Source organism: Balaenoptera borealis (assembly GCF_965194805.1).
Source record: "Balaenoptera borealis genome assembly, chromosome: 7".
Classification (NCBI taxonomy): domain Eukaryota; kingdom Metazoa; phylum Chordata; class Mammalia; order Artiodactyla; family Balaenopteridae; genus Balaenoptera; species Balaenoptera borealis.
This window is the reverse complement of record NC_138864.1, coordinates 23,796,808-23,815,075: the sequence shown is the minus strand read 5'-3', so window position 1 is coordinate 23,815,075 and position 18,268 is coordinate 23,796,808. Positions and strand designations below refer to the sequence as shown.

Sequence of the window (18,268 nt, the reverse complement as noted above, 5' to 3'; positions counted from 1 at the left end):
AACATTTCCATCACAGCAGAAAGGTCTATTGGATGGTGCTGGCATCCTGCCCATACTCACTCTCAGGCTTTCATGACAACATCCTAGGTCTGAACTTTGAGGTTTACTGGTAGCAGGGAGTGATGTTTAATTTTTCGATTTGACTGGCAAATATACCCCTTTTCTGTAGATTCAGTTCCTTGTGATTTGCTTCAACCAATCATGCCTTTCTCTGATTCATACACAGCTCACTGGAGCATGGATCTTCAGGCAGAATACAATCAACAGATTAAAGTTTATCACCCAAATCACCAGACCTTGGAGGCCAGTTGCATACGCACCTGTGTCTTCCCTCCAGTGCCCTCCTGAACAAGGCTTCGAGACAAGGAGCATGAAATTGAAAACGTCTGGAAGAGTGAGCCAATGGAATTGCACAGTCCCAGGGCAATGAGCTCCTTTTCCACGTGGAAGCAAAGCACAAAAGAGATCAGTTATTTTTCAGGAAGCCAGGCATGATGGCCCGTTTAATGCACATTTTCAGCAGTACAGGCTGTCTCTTCATTCTCTTTCCAGACAAGAATTTGTTTAGCGTGAGTTCAAAACAGGAATTAATGCATAATCTAAGGTGGGAAAAAAACACCTTGAATTTTTATTGTGTTGGAGATAAATGCTGCGCTCACCACCTAGCCCCCTCTTTCCCAAACACACTCTCTACACAAATGATGTTTTTGTTTTTAAAGAAAACTGCAGCAAAAGGGACACAATATTTTTGTTGTTTAAGAGAAAGTTATTGGTGAATAGGACTACTGGCATCTTTTAAATGCCTGGGCTCTTGCTCATCAAGGAACCCATGCCAGTGTCCTCTTGGGACCAGTGAGTGAGTCCTGATCTCAGGGCAACTTCCGGTTTTCCTAGATGGATTACTGTGTCTCGTATGAATATGGAGCGTCTAGTCTCCTCTTAGAAGTACCCAGTGTGAATTTCTAAGATAAATACACACTGGGTATTCATCTTAGAAATAAATAATGGCTCATGGTATTCAGATTAAATACTTCATCTGTAGCTATCTTATAAAAGGCAGCGGCAAAGAATGTATTGTGGAGTTTAAGTGATGAATCATAAACTCAAAGTTCAGTGAACAAAGAGAAGGCTTCCTGTGGAGTAAAAATGGTTCTGGAAAAACGTTAGATTCTCAGGCTGTGGGCTTTAAGAATAGGGATAGCGCCTAGAGGCGTATGGCAAACTGTAAACCTCAGAGTGGAGATCGCACCTACTGATGAAGTGAGGTAGGAGCCTGTACCTCAGTGTTCTGATGATTTAAGGCACACAAACCACGAAAAAACTGTAGTGTTGAATAAATACATGCTTCAAATACATCCATCACCAAACTAATTTTTTTTCTACCAAGATGGAGAAATCCAGTTCATCTGTCTCCTATACTACAGCGAGATGACTGTGCCACCAGGAAACATCCGCAGGAAATTAATGATTTTTACCTGATTGCCATCAACCTGGTAGCCATGCTTATTTGCCAAGGTCTTGGCCATTGAGATGGTCACTGAAAATCCAACGATGGCTATGGCAATGGCATCCACGTACACAAGGTGGAAGAGGCTGGTGTCCGGATTGGCCGGAGGTAGCAGCCTGAAAGGTGAAGCTGACTTTAACCTGGGCATTGTGACCACTGGAAAAAAACATGCAGCTAGAGGGGAGCATTGTAGGGGGGGGGGGCATTATCTGCAGATGAGGTGATCAACACCTGGGTACTTGTTTGGCAAAAAGCAGGGCCCTCTTTGACACACAAGTTCTTTCCAGGCCCCAACCCCAGAGTGCCGGCTTTCTACCTGAATGGGTTATCAGCAGAGATCAAATGTCGTTTTATTTAGAAAAGGAGTAACCTCATACCTCACGGCACCCCGTATGGCAGGTGTAAGTAAGACTCAGAGCAGGAAGAGGAGAGGGTCAGCAAAGTGCTCAGATGCCACAAGACATTCGAACCAAAAACTGAGGTGAGGGGGGAGCTGGACAAGGGCTATCATATCAGAGAATTACTACTGTCCAGGCAGCACGAGGTACTCACACTCTCCCTTGCTATTTGATGTAAGGACCCTGCTTCTTCCCTGGATCCCTTTAGGTGAGTGTCTAACATGGGAAATGAGCAGCAGCAGATTATACTCCTTGGGTTACATCTGGGAATCTTAGGAATCTGGAGGGGCCAAAAGTGTGGCTCCTGGAGCTCCCCAATGGGGAACCTAATTTTTGTGGCCCATTCTTATAGTCTGGAACCTTTGTCCTAAAAGAACAGAATAGGTGTTCCCCAGAATGGTATGGGGGAAGGGGCAAGAGAGGTTTTCAAAGGCACCTGCTCCAATTCAAGGCACTGGGCTAAATAATAATATCAATTAATTGATGCACAATATTATTACTGTTACAGTCACTCATTAGGTGCCTCCTCTTGTGCCAGGTTCTGTGTTTATCTATCTCCAACAGCACTGCGAGCTAGGTACCATTATAATCCCCATTTTACAGCTGAGGAAAACGAGGCATAGTGAGGTCAAGCAACTTGTCCAAGGTCAAACAGCTCATCTATTAAGTACAACAAAAACCACAAAGAACCCGTCTCTCCACACTATTTCTCATACTGTGTCATATCACAGTGACAAAGGGGCTGTCTCAGGTTCTGAGGTAAGGGAAAGGGAGGGGAGCAAAGGAAAGGAACCTAACATATGTTAAGCCTAGATTATGTGCTACATGCTTGATATATGTCATCTCATTTGTCCTCACAACAATCCTTTTAGATGGGTGTCATTATTATCCCAATTTATACGTGAAAAAATGGATGCTTGCAGATGTTAAGTAATCTGCTGAAGATGGAGCAAGGAATCAGACCCAGGGGGTCTGACTATAGAACTTACTGTCCTTTCCTTGCACTTTGCTACATAAGCACTAACCAGGAGAGAAGGCCTGGCAGCAGGTTTGGGTCTGAGGAATAAGAATATGAGAAAAGAATGTATGCTGCAATGAGTTAAGAGAAGTAAACCAAGGAACATGATATATTGCCATGAATGGGATCTCTAACAGTCAGCTGTCACTTTCTGGACACTGTATTATATATTTATGTGTGTGTGTGTGTGTGTGTGTGTGTGTGTGTGTGTGTGTGTGTGTGTGTGTGTGTGTGTGTGTGTGTGTGTGTGTGTGTGTGTGTGTGTGTGTGTGTGTGTGTGTGTTTATGTGTGTAGATAAGTATGGTAGTTTGTTTCCAAATACAACCACCACCAATTTCTCCCACACTTCCGTGTGCTGCTCCCCTATCTAAATGTGGTCTGTTTCCCCTCTGGTTGAATCTGGGCTGGCCTTGTGATTTGCTTTGACCAACAGAATGTGGTGGGAGTGATGCTGTATGAGTGCTGTAAGCAGCCTGGCAGCTTCTGCTTTTCCGTCCTGTTGCCCTGAGCTGACACATAAAGAACCTGTCTGCCCTGCTGGAGACCCGTATGGAGAGACGATGCCAGCCAGCCCTCAGCTGTTCCAGCCGCCGCAGCTGAGCTGTCAGACATGTGAGCGAGGCCTTCTTGGATCCTCCAGCCCTGGTCACCCCTTCAGAGTCCGCAGCTGCCTGAGAGACCCCAAGTGAGACAACCTCTCAGCTGAGCCCCACCTACACTGGCAAACTGCGAGCAAGTAAACGGACATTGTTATAAGCCACTGTTCTTCGGCAGTGAGACTCACAGATCACTGAAGCAGTATGACTGTATACAGATAGGAAGTTAGGGAGGCATTATTGGTTGCTTGCCTGGTTTTGGGCAAAGTTCCAGAAAGACAAGGTTTCTGGGAAGCCAAGTTTCAAAAAGGTAAAATGTTCTTATTTTTTAAAAAAATGTTTAGCTCTCCTAGAGCCCGCGTGCCACAACTACTGAAGCCCGTGCTCCTAGAGCCCGTGCTCCGCAATAAGAGAAGCCACTGCAACGAGTAGCCCGCGCACTGCAATGCAGAGTAGCCCCCACTCACCGCAACTAGAGAAAAGCCCGCGTGCAGCAACGAAGACCCGACGCAGCCAAAAGTAAATAAATAAAATAAATAAATTTATTTAAAAAAAAAGTTTAGCTCTCACACATAGAGGGAAAGCAACATATTTGGGTATAATGCAATAGGGAAAGGAAGGTATTAGGTAGGAATGATGGTGGCGTGTGAATTTTTAAAAGGAGAAATCTAAGTGTGAGAATTCACATGTAGATTATTTGTGACTAGTTATTGGATAGGGTTACCTACTGGATCCAAAGACACATGTTTATCACATGACGAATTATGTTAGTGACCCAGGTGTGAGGTAATGGAAAGATCACACAACTGGGTATCAGAAGATTGAGTTCTGGGTCCAGGCTGGGACATACCAAACTTCACTCACGTCTCTCAAATGTCGCCTTCCTTGATACCCTACCTAAAACAGCAACCCCAGCCCCTCCTATCTCTTACGTGGCTTCCCTTGTCTTCATAGCATGTCTCACTATTGATGTATTGTCTATCTTTCCTAGTAGAATATAAGTTCCACGAGACCAAAGGCTTTTTTGCTTGCATGTTCACTTTTGTTTTTAACTGGTGTGTCCCTGGCACATATTAGGCACTCAATAAACATATGCTGAATAAATGGGAATGAATGAACTTTCTTCTCTGTTAAATGAAGATAACATATATCAACAGTGTAATTGTGAGCATCAACTGACATGGTGGGTATAAAAGTACTTAAAAAATTATAAGTGCAAATAGAAAAACAAGGGTTATCACTGTGTTATACCTTTACATTGAATCATAAGTAACACGTTTATGACAGCAATTCGCTGAAGTTGAATGCAGGCTTCCTCCTTCAACACCTGCTCCCTGGGGTGAACTTTGGCTTAAAGAGCAACTCCTGCTGCCTGTGCTTCCCTGGAGATTCTTAGATGGTTCCAGGGGCAAGGCCTGATGGAATATACCAGATCCTGTCAATGTCCAGCATCTGGGCAAATGTCTGACTCTTCTTTTGGAAAGAGAGAACAGAGTGGCACGAAAGAGACAGTACCAGGAACAGAAAGACAGAGACACGCAGAGAGGTATAGAGATAGCCAGAGTGAGACTAGGAGAGGCTTGTAGTCACTCTCACTCCTTCAAATATAAAAATAATAGTAAAATTTTTAAAATGTAGAATTAGGTAAAAGAAAAACAGATGAAGCAAAGAAGTAATACGTGATTTAAAACTAGAAACCTGGTTGAAATAATGAGCCATAGAACTTTCAATTAACATGTCTTCAACGTGTACTGTGCATGCCAAATGCTACACTGGCCGCTTTAGACACATTTTCTCCTGTAACTCTCACAACTGCTCTTGAGATAGTCATTAATTACCATGCTTACCTAGCAGGGGAGGAAACTGAGGCTTTGAGAGGATAAGTGACTTGCCCAAGGTCACAAAGCTGCTAAGTGGCAGGCTAGATTTAGGTCTTTTTGCTTTTAGCTCCAAAGCTACCCAGGAAGAGATCTAAAAAACCGATAAATGCTAAATAGGAAACAGAACAAAACGAAAAACCACATGCCATTGTTGGTAGAACTGTAAAATGGTGCAACCACTTTGGAAAACATTATGGAGGTTCCTCAAAAAGTTAAAACAGACTATCATATGATCCAGCAATCCCACTTCTATGTATATATCCAAAAGAACTGAAAGCAGGGTCTTGAAGAGACACTTGCACACCCATGCTCATAGCAGGATTATTCACAATAGCTAAGCAGTGGAAGCAACCCAAATGTCCATCAACAGATGAATGCATAAACAAAATGTGGTATATACATAAGGTGGAATTTTATTCTGCTTTAAAGAAGAAGGAAATCCTGTCACATGGTACAACATGGATGAACCTTGGAATATGCTAAATGAAATAAGCCAGTCACAAAGAAGGCAAGTAGTGTATGATTCCACTTACGAGTACTAGAGTAATCGGATTCATAGAGGTAGAAAGTAGGGGCTGGAGGGAAAGGAGAATGGAGAGTTATTGTTTAATGGTATAGTTTCAGATTTGCAAGATGAAAAAGTTCTGGAGATCCGTTTCACAACAATGTGAATATACTTAACACTACTGGACTGTACACTTATGAATGGTTAAAATGGTTAAGTTTTATGTTATTTTTTTTTTAACCACAATAAGCCACCCCCCCCCTCACACACAGCCAAAAAAACCAAACTCAAAACCCCCCAAACCCTCAGCTATCTGATATGTAGGAAAAAAAAAAAAAAAGACTGTTCATTGCAATACTAAAGCAGGAGTTAGAAGCAATAATAGATCCCTTGATTATTCAAGTCACACTGTTACTTGAAACTATTTTCCTACCCAAGAGGAAGTGTCCCAACGACATCCACATTGTACGATTCATGCAGGTTAAACCCAGCTGAAATGCCAGTTCCCATAACCACCTGAAACAGACACAAAACCAAACGTACCTTTAGAAATGAACATTGCAACACCACAAAAATAAGCTTCAAAGAACTTGTTAGCCAAGCCAAATCTATTCTCACTTTCTCGGTTTTTTAAAAAAAGAATTATAGTTAGCTTCCAGCAATTCTAACTTCTCCTAATGACCCTTCTCCACAAAATTAAAGTGGACTCTACAGTCTCCTTGTGGCCTGGAGTTCTTTTCCCTTTACTTTGTTCTGTTCCATCCTGAGGCATTTGGCTAGTTGGCTACAAACAGAAAGAAGCCATAAAGCCTTTCAGGAGTTGGCTTTGCCTTTGGGGCAGGTAAAATGAGGCTCTGGCCAAGGTGGCACAAATAAAGGACATGAAATACGTATTGTGAGGGTGGTACAGTGACAGCGTATCATTGTAACACGTAGGTTTGGATCTATTGCATAGTCTTCCTATGGACTCTTGTTTCCAGGACAGCAGCACCAAGGTGATTAGAGGCCTCCACCAGCACCCCATGGCTATCGTCTCCCATATCTGTTGCCGAGTCAGGGTCAGGGTGAAACCGCCCATCACAGAGTGTCCTTGTACATAAGGTTGCCTGGATTGTCGGGGCACAGATTCAGTCTGTGTGTAAAGTACAAGCCTTAGTGAGCTACAAGAAGAGAAAAATAACAGAAGGAGAGACAGCAACTTTCTTCACCCCAAAGAACCACTGCTTGTAGAACTTTCTGAGTGGGTTATCCAGGAGTGAAGGCATAGGGCTGGCCAGGGAAGGGAGCCAGACCCCCACCAAAGCGGGCTGCTGCAGGGAACCAAGAAGAAGGTAAGCTCATTATCAGACACAGCAGCCTGAGAGACCAAGGGCGTGGCTGCTTCTGGCTGCTATGATGAAGTGCCCCTTCTTTGTTGGTTGCAATGTCTGTCACCCTTAATTGCATCTGTTGATCATCTCAAACTGGGGGAATGCCCAGAAAATTCAAATCCACAGGATACACAGGGCTCAAGTTCCTGGAGCATCAACTTTATGCAGCGATAAATAAATTCAAACCAAAGTTTTCCTACCAACACTAACAGATGCATTTTGAAATAGAATGCAGAACCCCAAACAATTTTATGATAACAAAGGAACTGTATGTTTAAAGAGAGTCATGAAGATTCTGTCCCAGATTTTCCAGTATGGCTTCCCTCTCCCTTGCTCTGAGGAGCATACAGATAAGAAGTTAAAAAAAAACAAAAAAACAAAAAACAGGTTCAACCATAATTATAATGATAGAATTCTGGAGAACCATTGCCCTGGAAAACATGAAGGAAACTTCAAAGGGAATCTGGAAAGTGGACAAAACTAGGAACCCAAGCCAGGAAAGTCAGTCTTCATCATTTACTTCATGATTAGGGCTTGCCTTTCTCCACTGCCATGTGAAGGAGCTGAGAACCTCTTGCTGTTCTCCAAGAGGAAACAGGAACTCTGTGCCCAACCCCAATGAGAGAACAGGTCTTAAAACAGTGAGAGACAGTCCTATTCGGGTATAGACAAGACAAAAGCAAGGAAAAGGGTCAAAGGGACTGGCTTCTTTGTGAGCTATACGAGCCAGTGGTTTTCGTGGCTGGAACTTTTTGCTAGATTTGGATCAGACACCTATACTTTTTATTTCTTCTCCTTGTGGCTCCCAAAATACACCAAAGTGCTCCAGGGTCCCAAGGAGAACTCACCAGGACACTGTGGGACATGACTTTCAAGGAAAACAGTGACACCTGTCAGACACCATGCAAACTTCTAGTTTGAGGTAGTTCACAGTTTCGATATTAGTTCCTACTACATTCCTTTCAGTCACACCACATGTTTGCAAAGCTGGGCATTCAGTGGTCACTGTGATAAAAAAGCAGGTACCATGCAAAAATCAAAGTGAACAGGAAATGATGGTAGTGGTGTCCATCTGATTCCCAGGTTTGAGGGATTGTGAAGTGCCCACCAGCCGCCATACACATTCATTAATAAATTACTGTGGTGATTTAAGAATGTCATAAAATATATTTTATTTCAATTTATGTGCATTATTTTTACAAACAGTTCTTAAGTTGTTAGACATAAATACATATGAAGTTGTTTGGACCTTACTACTTAGTAAATGGAACTACTAGTTAGGTATTTCTTTTGGCCTAGGAGTGCCAGGAACCAAGAAAGTTTGGGAACCTTTGTCATTTGCTCTTTTCAGAATGGAAACAGCTTAATTTTTTCAGGTTATTAAAGTTTATATGTTCATTATAAAACAATTAGACAATAAAAACTTTGAAAAAGAAAAATCTCCATAATTCCACTCAAAGATAATTTACATTCATATTTTTATGGACTTAGCTATATTTTAAAAATCATCCATGACTCTGCTTTAATGCTTTTCTTTTTTTTGTCAGTGTATTTGTAAAAGTTCCCCTTGACAAATTCCAACCTTCTCTTGGCAGAAGTGAGAGAAAAGAGGTCGAATTTCCTCCTCCCGGGTCCACTTCTAAACCCCTCACAGAAACAGGTAGGTGTATGCTGCTGGAAGTTGACTTACCGCAAAGAACTCTAAAGGGATGGGTGCTGGCAATTTCTCTTTAAATCTCTCATTAAACTCCTTGCCACCCAGCAGCAAACCAAAGACCATCAGCCCAACGCCTAGGGAACACACGTTGAGGTTTTTAACATTCTGCAACACAGCAACTGTACTCTGTAACACAGTGAACACTGGATGTTACATCAAGCAAGAGCCCCTGAATAGACAGAGACAGTCTAGTGCTCTAATTCACACCAGCCATCCCATTAGTGGACATTTCTAGCTAAAGGTTCTCAGGCTGAAGTCTCTCTCTTTGCAGCTTTCACCAATTAGGAGCCATTTTTACCCAGTCATACAGCTTGGTAGTTGTAATCCTTACCTGACAATCTCATACTACAGTGTTCTTTGCTATGCTAACATCTCAATGTAGAATTGTAAAATTCAGAAAAGTAACCCTGAAGCTGAGTCCTGAGCATTAGGAAAGGATTAGGGGTACTATCAGCAAAAAAAAAATCCAAAGGTAAATACATACAAAAGCTTTTAGGAGCTGAAAGAGGGAGAAATCACTGTTAGCAGATGAAAGACGAATCAGGTGAGCTTTGAAGGAAAGAGAGTGGCTGAAGCTTGGAAAGAAGCCCAGGAAAGGTAGAGAAGAAAGCCGCTTAATTTCCTCCTAAGGCTGCAGTCTCGGCACCCCAAGTGCAGTCAGTACTTATCTGGACCCTGGGAAAGTAGGTTACCACCGAGTCCAGGCTACACACCTTTCCTATCAATGCCTAGAGCATTCTCTAGTATGCTTGTCTGTTCTATTTCCTTTGTGACAAGGCATTTTGAGAAATCTCAGAGTAAGAAGCATGTTACCAGCTATTATGGGAAACGAAGAATTTAGTTATTTAGGGAATGCTCCCACAGTTGGACTCCATTCTAATCAATGAAGGACTCAATTTAACTGTCACTTCCTCAAAGCGACTTTCCTAGACCCCTAATCTAAAGGTCTCCCTATTCAACTTTCAGAGCAGCCTGATTTTTTCTTCATAGCACTTAAGACAATTTGTACTTAATTACACATTTATGTGATTAGCAGTTTACTATTTGTCTTCCCACTGGACTGTAAACTCACTGCTCTGCCTAACACAGTGCCTGACACATCAACACCTACAAAGGCTACAGATCTCTCATTCCAAGGATAGCTTTAGCAGCATCTCAGAAGTTCTGGTATGTAGTACTTACACTATCATTTGGTTTTAATTATTTCATAACTTCCTCTTTATCCATGGGTTATTTAAAAATATGTTTTTGGTTTCCAAATGTATGGGGGTTTTAAAGCTATATTTAGTTACTGATTGCTAATTTACTGCACCATGTGAAACAACATTGAATTTTTGGAATTTGTGATCAGTTTTACATGACCACTCTCAACGTGATCAGTTATTACCATGTTACCTACGTGCTTGCAAATAATTTATATTTTCTGAGTTGGGTGGAAGGATCTGTGTATATTTTATTAGATTAAACTGGTTAATTGTGATAGTTAAATCCTTTACAGACTTTTTTTGCCTGCTTGAGTAAGCAGGTTTTGAGGAAGATCTATTATCCCATAATGCCTTTAAATTATTTGTTAGTTCCCAAAGATAATCTAATTTGGTCTTAAGAAAAAGCTGTTTCTTTAGCTAACTAGAGTCAAGGTGAAATAACCAAATAAATACCTAACCAGGGACTTCCCTGGAGGCGCAGTGGTTAAGACTCCGCGCTCCCAATGCAGGGGGCCCGGGTTGGATCCCTGGTCAAGGAACTAGATCCTGCATGCCGCAACTAAGACCCAGCACAGCCAAATAAATAAATATTAAAAAAAGACCTAACCAAAAAATTCCTTGTGAGGTAGATAGTACCATATATTAAAGAAATGAGACTTTAAGGTTTAATTTTCCTTGTAGTGCTCTTCTCAGAAAAGCCTTAGAATAACTAAATCTTCTCCATTTTATTGAAATTCTTGGAAATAAGAAAAGTGAGCCTTGAAGGTAAAAGAGATACAGAAGAGAAGGGGGAAAAATAAAGAAGGGAAAACAAGTACCAGTAAGTCGGGAAGTTGCTTACTTACATACACCACTGAAAAGATCCCACTGTACCGCTTTGTTTTAACTCCAAACAGGTATTTTAACATGGAGGTGAAGACATGCACAGCTGCCGCAGTGGTAAACCCACGGACCAGGGGCTCCGTGAGATATATGGCCACAAATCCAAACCTACAGACACCTAGGCAAAACTATTTTTTTTTTTTAATGACAAAGAAACAAATAAATCACATGATAGGTCAGGAAGTTAAAACCAACAGAAAACATTAAAAAGTTCTTTCTGGACCATTTTCTAACACTACAAACTTGCACCTGCAGCAAGTAAGTAGCTAATAAATCAATCACTGGTTATGCAGAAAACAATGGAAGGTCTGGAAGGGCCTGGAGCCCCACGGAGCAATGGGCACCCCCGTACTCTCCCTGTCCCTCAGAAGTGGGGGTAGGCTTAGTCATGTCACTTCCGGTTCCTTCCAGGCAGATAAGAAATGCCCTCTTCCCATGACTAACCCATCCCGCTTCAAGCTAGTCTTGCTTTTGGAATCTCTAAAGTACCCAACTGAAGCTAGCTAGCTCCTATTCAGTATCAATTTAAGTAAGGCATGCAGTGGGACTGGCGTTCCTCAGCTATGAACACTGAGCTCTGGAGTTTTGCTGGCTGACCCTCTCCACCATGTAGACCAGCCAAGTGTGCTCAACAGATATTTATTAAATGAGCAAATGAGAGCCCATTTCCACATCTGTGAACCTTACCTGAATGATTCCTGAAAGTAAGGTCACAGACATGGCGACTTTCACTCTCAAAGCATCTCTTGCCTCCGTACCGTTGGTTGCGTTTACTCCTCCTGGAATGACCATATCATCTGGTACTAATCGAACAGCCACGCCGCCTATCATCAGGCTAATAACTGCAAACGGACCTGAAATAAGGGAGCATTAATCAGGGAAATTACGTTCAGTGTGTCTGATGTGGTTGTTTCCAGTACCCCAGGAGACACAGGTGAGGTCAATAAATCTTCGAAATAACACTGCACTGTGACAAAATCTTCCATCCCACACACTCTTCTAGAACCCCGACATTTCCCCATGAAGAGGTGGTCTAATTCCTGTCTCCTTGAATCTGGGTGGACTTGTGACATGCTAGTAATCAAAAGAATGCAGCAGAAGTGATACTGCGTGACTGCTGAGGCCAGGTAACAAAAAGTGATGCGGCTTCCACCTGAGAGCTGTACTGCTCACTTGTGCTGCAGCCCTACATGCGAGAAAGCCCCAGTTAGGACCACGTGGAGAGAGGGTGAGGGCGGGGGGTAAGAAGAGAGGGAAGGGGAGTCCAGCCTTCCTGTAGCTGCTCTGGCTCTAGCTCCCACCTGACTCTTAACTGCTTGAGAGACGCTGAGCCTAAACTGCCCAGATGAGCCCTTCCCCAATCCTGACCCACAGGAACTGTGACAGATAATCAAATGGTGGTTGTTTTTAGCTGCTAAACTTGGGGGGGTATGTGTTATCCAGCAACGGACAGCTGAGACCTTGTGTGTGTTGGCTGGTGGCAGCCTCAGGCAGCATTAACACTATTATGAAATCCATATAAATCTGATCCTAAATACACTAAAGAGAAACCAAGTACAGTTCAGTGCCTAAAATAAGATGAAAATGCATTATATGCATAGTAATTAGGAACTTGCACTAATAAAATAGAGGAAAAAAACAGATGCAGGCAAATTGTATTATGAACTCAAGCACTTATTTCACAGATTTCAACAATTGCTCTTTTTACACAAGAAAATTGTCTTTTTCTATTATGCCCAGATTATAAGAAAGCTGTTAGTTCTAGAAATCTTGAGGGGGAGTGTATTCTTTAAAAGCACCTATTGGGTATACAGTAACAAAAGTTGTTACTAAGCAGATGTCCTAATAACAAACATGCTGTCTCTTTGGCACACTGCAAAGCTTGGAAATCCAAAAGGAAAGGTACTAAAATATCAACTATAAGGTTTACCTATGGATATGTGTCTGGAGGTTCCAAAAAAACAATACATGATAACGGGGTAAAATGAAGAGTACAGGCCAAACACCGGAGGCACAGCTGCCAACATTGCAAAGGCTAAACCTGTAGGATTAAAAACCAAACAGAAATGGGGAGCTCATTAGAAAACAGAGGGCTATGTGTGTTTTCTCTTGGTTCTTTATATATGATGAACAAGTGAAAATCATGTTAATTTAAGCAGATGTGTTTTAACATGCCCACCCTTCCATCCCACTCTTACATGGAATCCTATATTTGTGTTCAGAGAGTCCAGGTTGAGACAGTTTTCCTTGTCATCTCCTCTTTGCCAGGGGTGGATTCTTTTCTGCTTTATTCTTTCCCAAATTACGTAACAGCAGAAAGGCTTACTTGACTGGTGCAGTTGTAATCTGGTGTTGATGCCCAAATGCCAGCTGTTTCTCCAATGGGGTGTTTTCAGGGTTCTCTGGAGACCCGTTTTCAACGAGGAGCTCCCACTGTACTATTCCCTGGCTGATGTAATGCCCCCTCCCCCTGACCTAGGCCCCTTACAGGTTCCAGTTCTTACGCCTCCTCCAGGTTCTTTCTGCTGGCAGCTGCTCATCCTGTAGGCAGACTTCTTGGGCAGGTACCTTTCAAATGAGCCAAGCCTGATTACCTCCCAGGGCGCCCAGTTATCTGATGCTTTACCCCAGGAAACTGTGCAAGTGCAGGCCACGCCCACAGGAGGGGTCCTCTTCATTCTGCTGTCATAGGCAGTTCACACCCCTTCACCTGTAGATTTATTTTTCTTGCAAGAATTAGGCAACAGTGCCCACAAACTCCAGGGGACACACGTCCAGTGTTCCGAGTGATTCTCTTGCAGTCCTTCCTTAACTTTAGGTGGAGGGGAAATGCATAGGGCTTTTTGCACCTTTCTCTCGAAAATTCTCATTCCAAATCTAATATTAGTCGTCTTGTCCCCTCACATCCTGTTGGAGTGATGCACTAAGGAGAGAGCATGTGTGTCATTCACTCATCGTTTTGCATGGATGGCCTGGAATCCCTCTTTAGAGCGTGTAAGCAATAAACACCCTTCGTTCTCAGCTTTGGGGCCTCAGCCAAGTATCTGGAATAACTAGGAAGTTCATGTAATGCATTGTCATGTTGCGGATAAGAACATTTTAGCAAAAGAAGAGTTGGGAAAGCATCCTTACTTCATATGTAATAATATGGTAACTTTAATGTTGCATTAAAAAAAATATTTTATTTCTAGCAAAGAAACTCATGTCCATAGTATAAAAAGCCAAGCAGTACTAGGGAGGCTCGGAGGAAAAGCCAGCACTCTTCTGCCTTACTCTAGGTTCCACTCTCCAGAAGCACTCACTTCTAACTCTTTCAGCTGTTTTTCTACCATTTATCTCCGTTTTTCTAAATCAGCAGTTCCTACATGAGAGGATTCTGCCCACCCCCAGGGGACATTTGGCAATGTCTGGAGACGTGTTTTATTACCAAGCCTGGGAGTGGGGCTGCTGCTGCATCCCGTGGGTAGAAGCCAGGGATGCTGCTACCCACCCTGCAATGCACAGGATGGCCCCCACCACCAATGTACGTGGTACGGGCTGAGAAACCCGATCTACATAACATGTTCACATTGTTCTTGGTTTATCGTTGTAGATATAAACTGTTGACATTCTATAATGCCTATTTTTGCAGATTCCCCTAGGTTATGATTTCATGGTTATGTGACTTTTTTTTCCTTTCAGGAAAGTTTTGGGATCTTCTATTTATTTCTGGTATTCTGATATTTTACAGTGGTGTGTCTTGTCTTACGTTAATTTTTCATTAATTCTGATGGGTACCTGATGGTTGCTCTCAGTCTGAAAACTCATGTATTTCAATTCTGAGAATACTCTTTGTCACTATAGCTCTTTTCTCTGGGGACAGCTGGCTGACTGCCTTGTGCTGTAAGTTCTTGCAGGCTCTCTGGAGCTGAACAGGGCAAGGAAGAGCCTTTGCGAGCTCACAGTTCAATGGGTAGATGTTTACATAATGTCTACAGGTCCGAAAACGTTTGTGGAATGGCATTTCAGTGAACACCCAACTAGGCAGAATTCTGAGGACTTCTCTGACGTATTCATGTACGTGCGTTCACCGCAACCACTTCCTGTGGCTCTGTCAGTCCAACTTGACTGAATGTCAGTCTAGCTCCTATTTCCCACTCCAGGTGCCAAGCCTCTGTCTGCTCCTCCCCCGCCTTCACCTCTGTCTTTAAATACATCCCTTTCTCTATCCTTGGGGTGTTGGTGCCAAAATTGTTGTGGAGGATGGTCCTAAACGTGATTTAAGGCTTTTGTTTAACAGATTTAATAGATTCGATAACTCAGTCACTTGGAAAATTAAAAACTCAGCTAATTGATCACTGGGGAAAATAATTTTTTTGTTTTTTTTTTTTTTTACAAATTGATTGTTCAATAATTAGTTTTTGGGAAACTGGAGAAGGGAATAGATTTTCAGCCAGCTTCCCTCTCAGAGGGCTGTTCAAGCCGTTATCACCTTTTGACCACACTGAGTCACTGTCACCTCTAATTGGTCTCCCTACATTCATCCTGGTGACCCTCTCGCCAGCCAAGTCCATTCCCCACACGACAGTCTCAGTGATCTCTTACCAGAAATAGCCAAGTGAAAAAAGCTCGCTGACAGCTTTCGTCGCGCTCAGAATGAAATCCAAAGGGGCCTGTCAAGGCTGTGCAGACCTGCCACTGCTCGCCTTGCCAGCCACCGGCCCCTCACTCCCCACACTCCTAGCACCCTGCCTCTCTCATAATTCTTCAGACACCCAATTCTCTTCTTGCTAAATGCCTTCACACATGCTATCACTTCTTCCTGAAGTGCACGTCTTCTCATTTTTTACCTCCCTCCTACTTGTCCATCAGGTCTCACTTCAATCTCACCTTCTTAAAGGGGTTTTTGTGACTTACCTACTTAAATTAGGTCCCCCTAGTATCATCATGTCAGAGTGCCCTGTATCTTCCTTCACAGTGTTTACCATCATTTGCAATTAAAAACTGATGCGTGCTGTTATGTGCTTCATGTTTCTTTCCCTGATTGGACAGTTAGTTCCAGGAAGATGGGGACGGCCAGGCAGATACTTGATAAATGCGTGTGAATAGATGAATAATCAATGAGTGTTTTCTTAAATTCTTATATCACATATAAAATCACGCAAAGGCACAAGAATTCAGTATATCATGGTCCCTTGTAATAAGAATATGGACTTAAAAGTCAAGAACCTGAACAAGGACAACCCCTGAATGAAACACAACATTGTAAATCAACTGTACTTCAATAAAATTTAAAAAAACAACAAAAAAACAACAAAAAAAAGGACAACCTCAACAACATGCTCATGGAATGACTGATTAACTTAGCGAGAGAAAGGCAATGCCCAGCCAGCTCCTAAATGTACTGGTCTGTAAAACAGTATTACCACATTCTACAACTAATATCTCCGGGGCTTTTAAAAGGTTATTTAAAAGGGTTATTTCCGGAGAATTCCTTTAAACAGGTGAAGGTTACTAGAACGATAATGATTAAAAACTATGAATTTCCAATCACGATGAAATTAAACAGAAAAATGGTCAAGCAACTGTTTGAGGAGATGGTAGCAAAGGAAAGAAAGAAATATATTCTACTGACCTTGAGGAAGCTGCAGCACTCCTGTGCTTATGCCTGAGACTAAGTCACCCAACACATACTCCTTGAATCTGTATGCAGGCAACCACTTGGTTATGGGGAGGAACATGTAAATGATATTTCGTATTTTCTTAGGAGTACATCTGGAGGACAAAGAAATAGATAAAATGAGGACCATTTCTGTAGAATTCACACCAAGGCGTTTTCCCTTCCTCATATCCTGGAGCAGTAAGGAAGAATTCACAACTGGTGCCGAGGATGACTCTTTTACTCTGCAGAGGTCAGAGGCAAGACGACCTGCTTATTATTATTATTATTTTTTAAAAATAGGAACATCTGAATTGGTTCCATTCTAATGCTCTACAACTGACCATGAAAAAAAAAAATTAGCCTCAAAATAGTTGAGATATCCCAGAAGCTATTATTTCAACAGGTGAAATCATTAATGTGCTTTCTGTGTTGGTGTAAAGTGAAGTAGGGGAATTATTTACTGATTGAGTTAACTTTTGAATGTGGAACCAATGACCAGCATCTACCCACTTAGTTTTCCCTTTCCTTATAAAATGAAGGAAATTTACACAGGTATTATGAGCTTTATGAACATGTGTTCAGTGCTTTAGGGTCTTTGATTAGGCAAACTCAAAACACCATTTGTCACGGGAGCACTGTAGCTAAGTCTATGTCTGGTTGTCTTGGTTAGGTGAACACCATGCTGAAAAAACCAAGGCTTTGCATTTAATCCCTGCATGGTTTAATTAACTTTGATACACAGACTATATTCTGGACCTCAGCCAGTCCTTTTGCCAGTCTATGCCTATAATCAAAGACATCAGCGAGTAAGAGTATGGACAGATGAGTTCCATCACCACTATGACAGCCTCAAGTCCTCCTGGTGATGAGGAAGCAACTTATTCCATTTAAAAGGATAATGCATTACTGCAGCATGCATGGTATTTTATACAGTGCCTTTAGTGGTTAGAAGTATCTGGTAATTAGATGTAGGAAGATGCAGGAAGCAAAATGTGAGGCAACTATGGCAAGAGCAATGAATTTGAGTGAAACAAACCAGATTTCACAGCAGTCTCCCGGTTTAGAAAATTGAGATATTAATAACAGCTGCATTTATATAGTTCTTGCCATGTGCCTTGCACTTTGCATATATTAATAGGTTTTAACCCCAGTAACTTGATGATGTAAGCACTAATTACTATTCCCATTTTACAAAGCAGGAAACTCAAGTGCACAGCTGGTGGGCGGTGCATATACTTTTAACCTCTCGTGATGTCACACCTAGAGCACAGGGTCACTGTGAAGCTTAAATGGACCAGCACAGAAGCTGTGGTCTCAAGGGTTCAGGAGGCAGCGATCAGTTGGTCTGCAAAATCAGGTGTGCAATCAGGTACACATGTCAGGCACACATGTATTACACAGCCATGTTGCTGGCCTGGGAATGTTAAGTGTCCTAAGACACTGAGTGTCCTTGATAGGTTGGGGACTTAAATTCATAGATTCAGGGTGTTGCCACATGGAGTAGAAGTCAAGTGGGAAAGAGGGGTTGGAACATTCCTGAGAGACAAA

At 42.2% G+C, this 18,268-nt stretch overlaps 1 protein-coding gene across 3 annotated transcripts in view; it reads right to left on the bottom strand.

The window, feature by feature from the left end:
* SLC26A5 (solute carrier family 26 member 5) overlaps nucleotides 1-18,268 on the bottom strand; it is a 56,279-nt gene that overhangs the window by 16,014 nt on the left and 21,997 nt on the right. For 2 of the 3 annotated variants that reach the window (XM_082399366.1, XM_082399367.1), the window contains 8 exons: nucleotides 16,694-16,833; nucleotides 13,010-13,120; nucleotides 11,767-11,933; nucleotides 11,043-11,207; nucleotides 8,966-9,118; nucleotides 6,339-6,421; nucleotides 1,476-1,623; nucleotides 321-434 (listed from right to left, as the gene is read on the bottom strand). In XM_082399366.1, the coding sequence (XP_082255492.1) occupies nucleotides 321-434; nucleotides 1,476-1,623; nucleotides 6,339-6,421; nucleotides 8,966-9,118; nucleotides 11,043-11,207; nucleotides 11,767-11,933; nucleotides 13,010-13,120; nucleotides 16,694-16,833 (1,081 nt within the window). The remainder of the gene's footprint in view (nucleotides 1-320; nucleotides 435-1,475; nucleotides 1,624-6,338; nucleotides 6,422-8,965; nucleotides 9,119-11,042; nucleotides 11,208-11,766; nucleotides 11,934-13,009; nucleotides 13,121-16,693; nucleotides 16,834-18,268) is intronic. The other variant, XM_082399368.1, reaches the window with a different exon arrangement.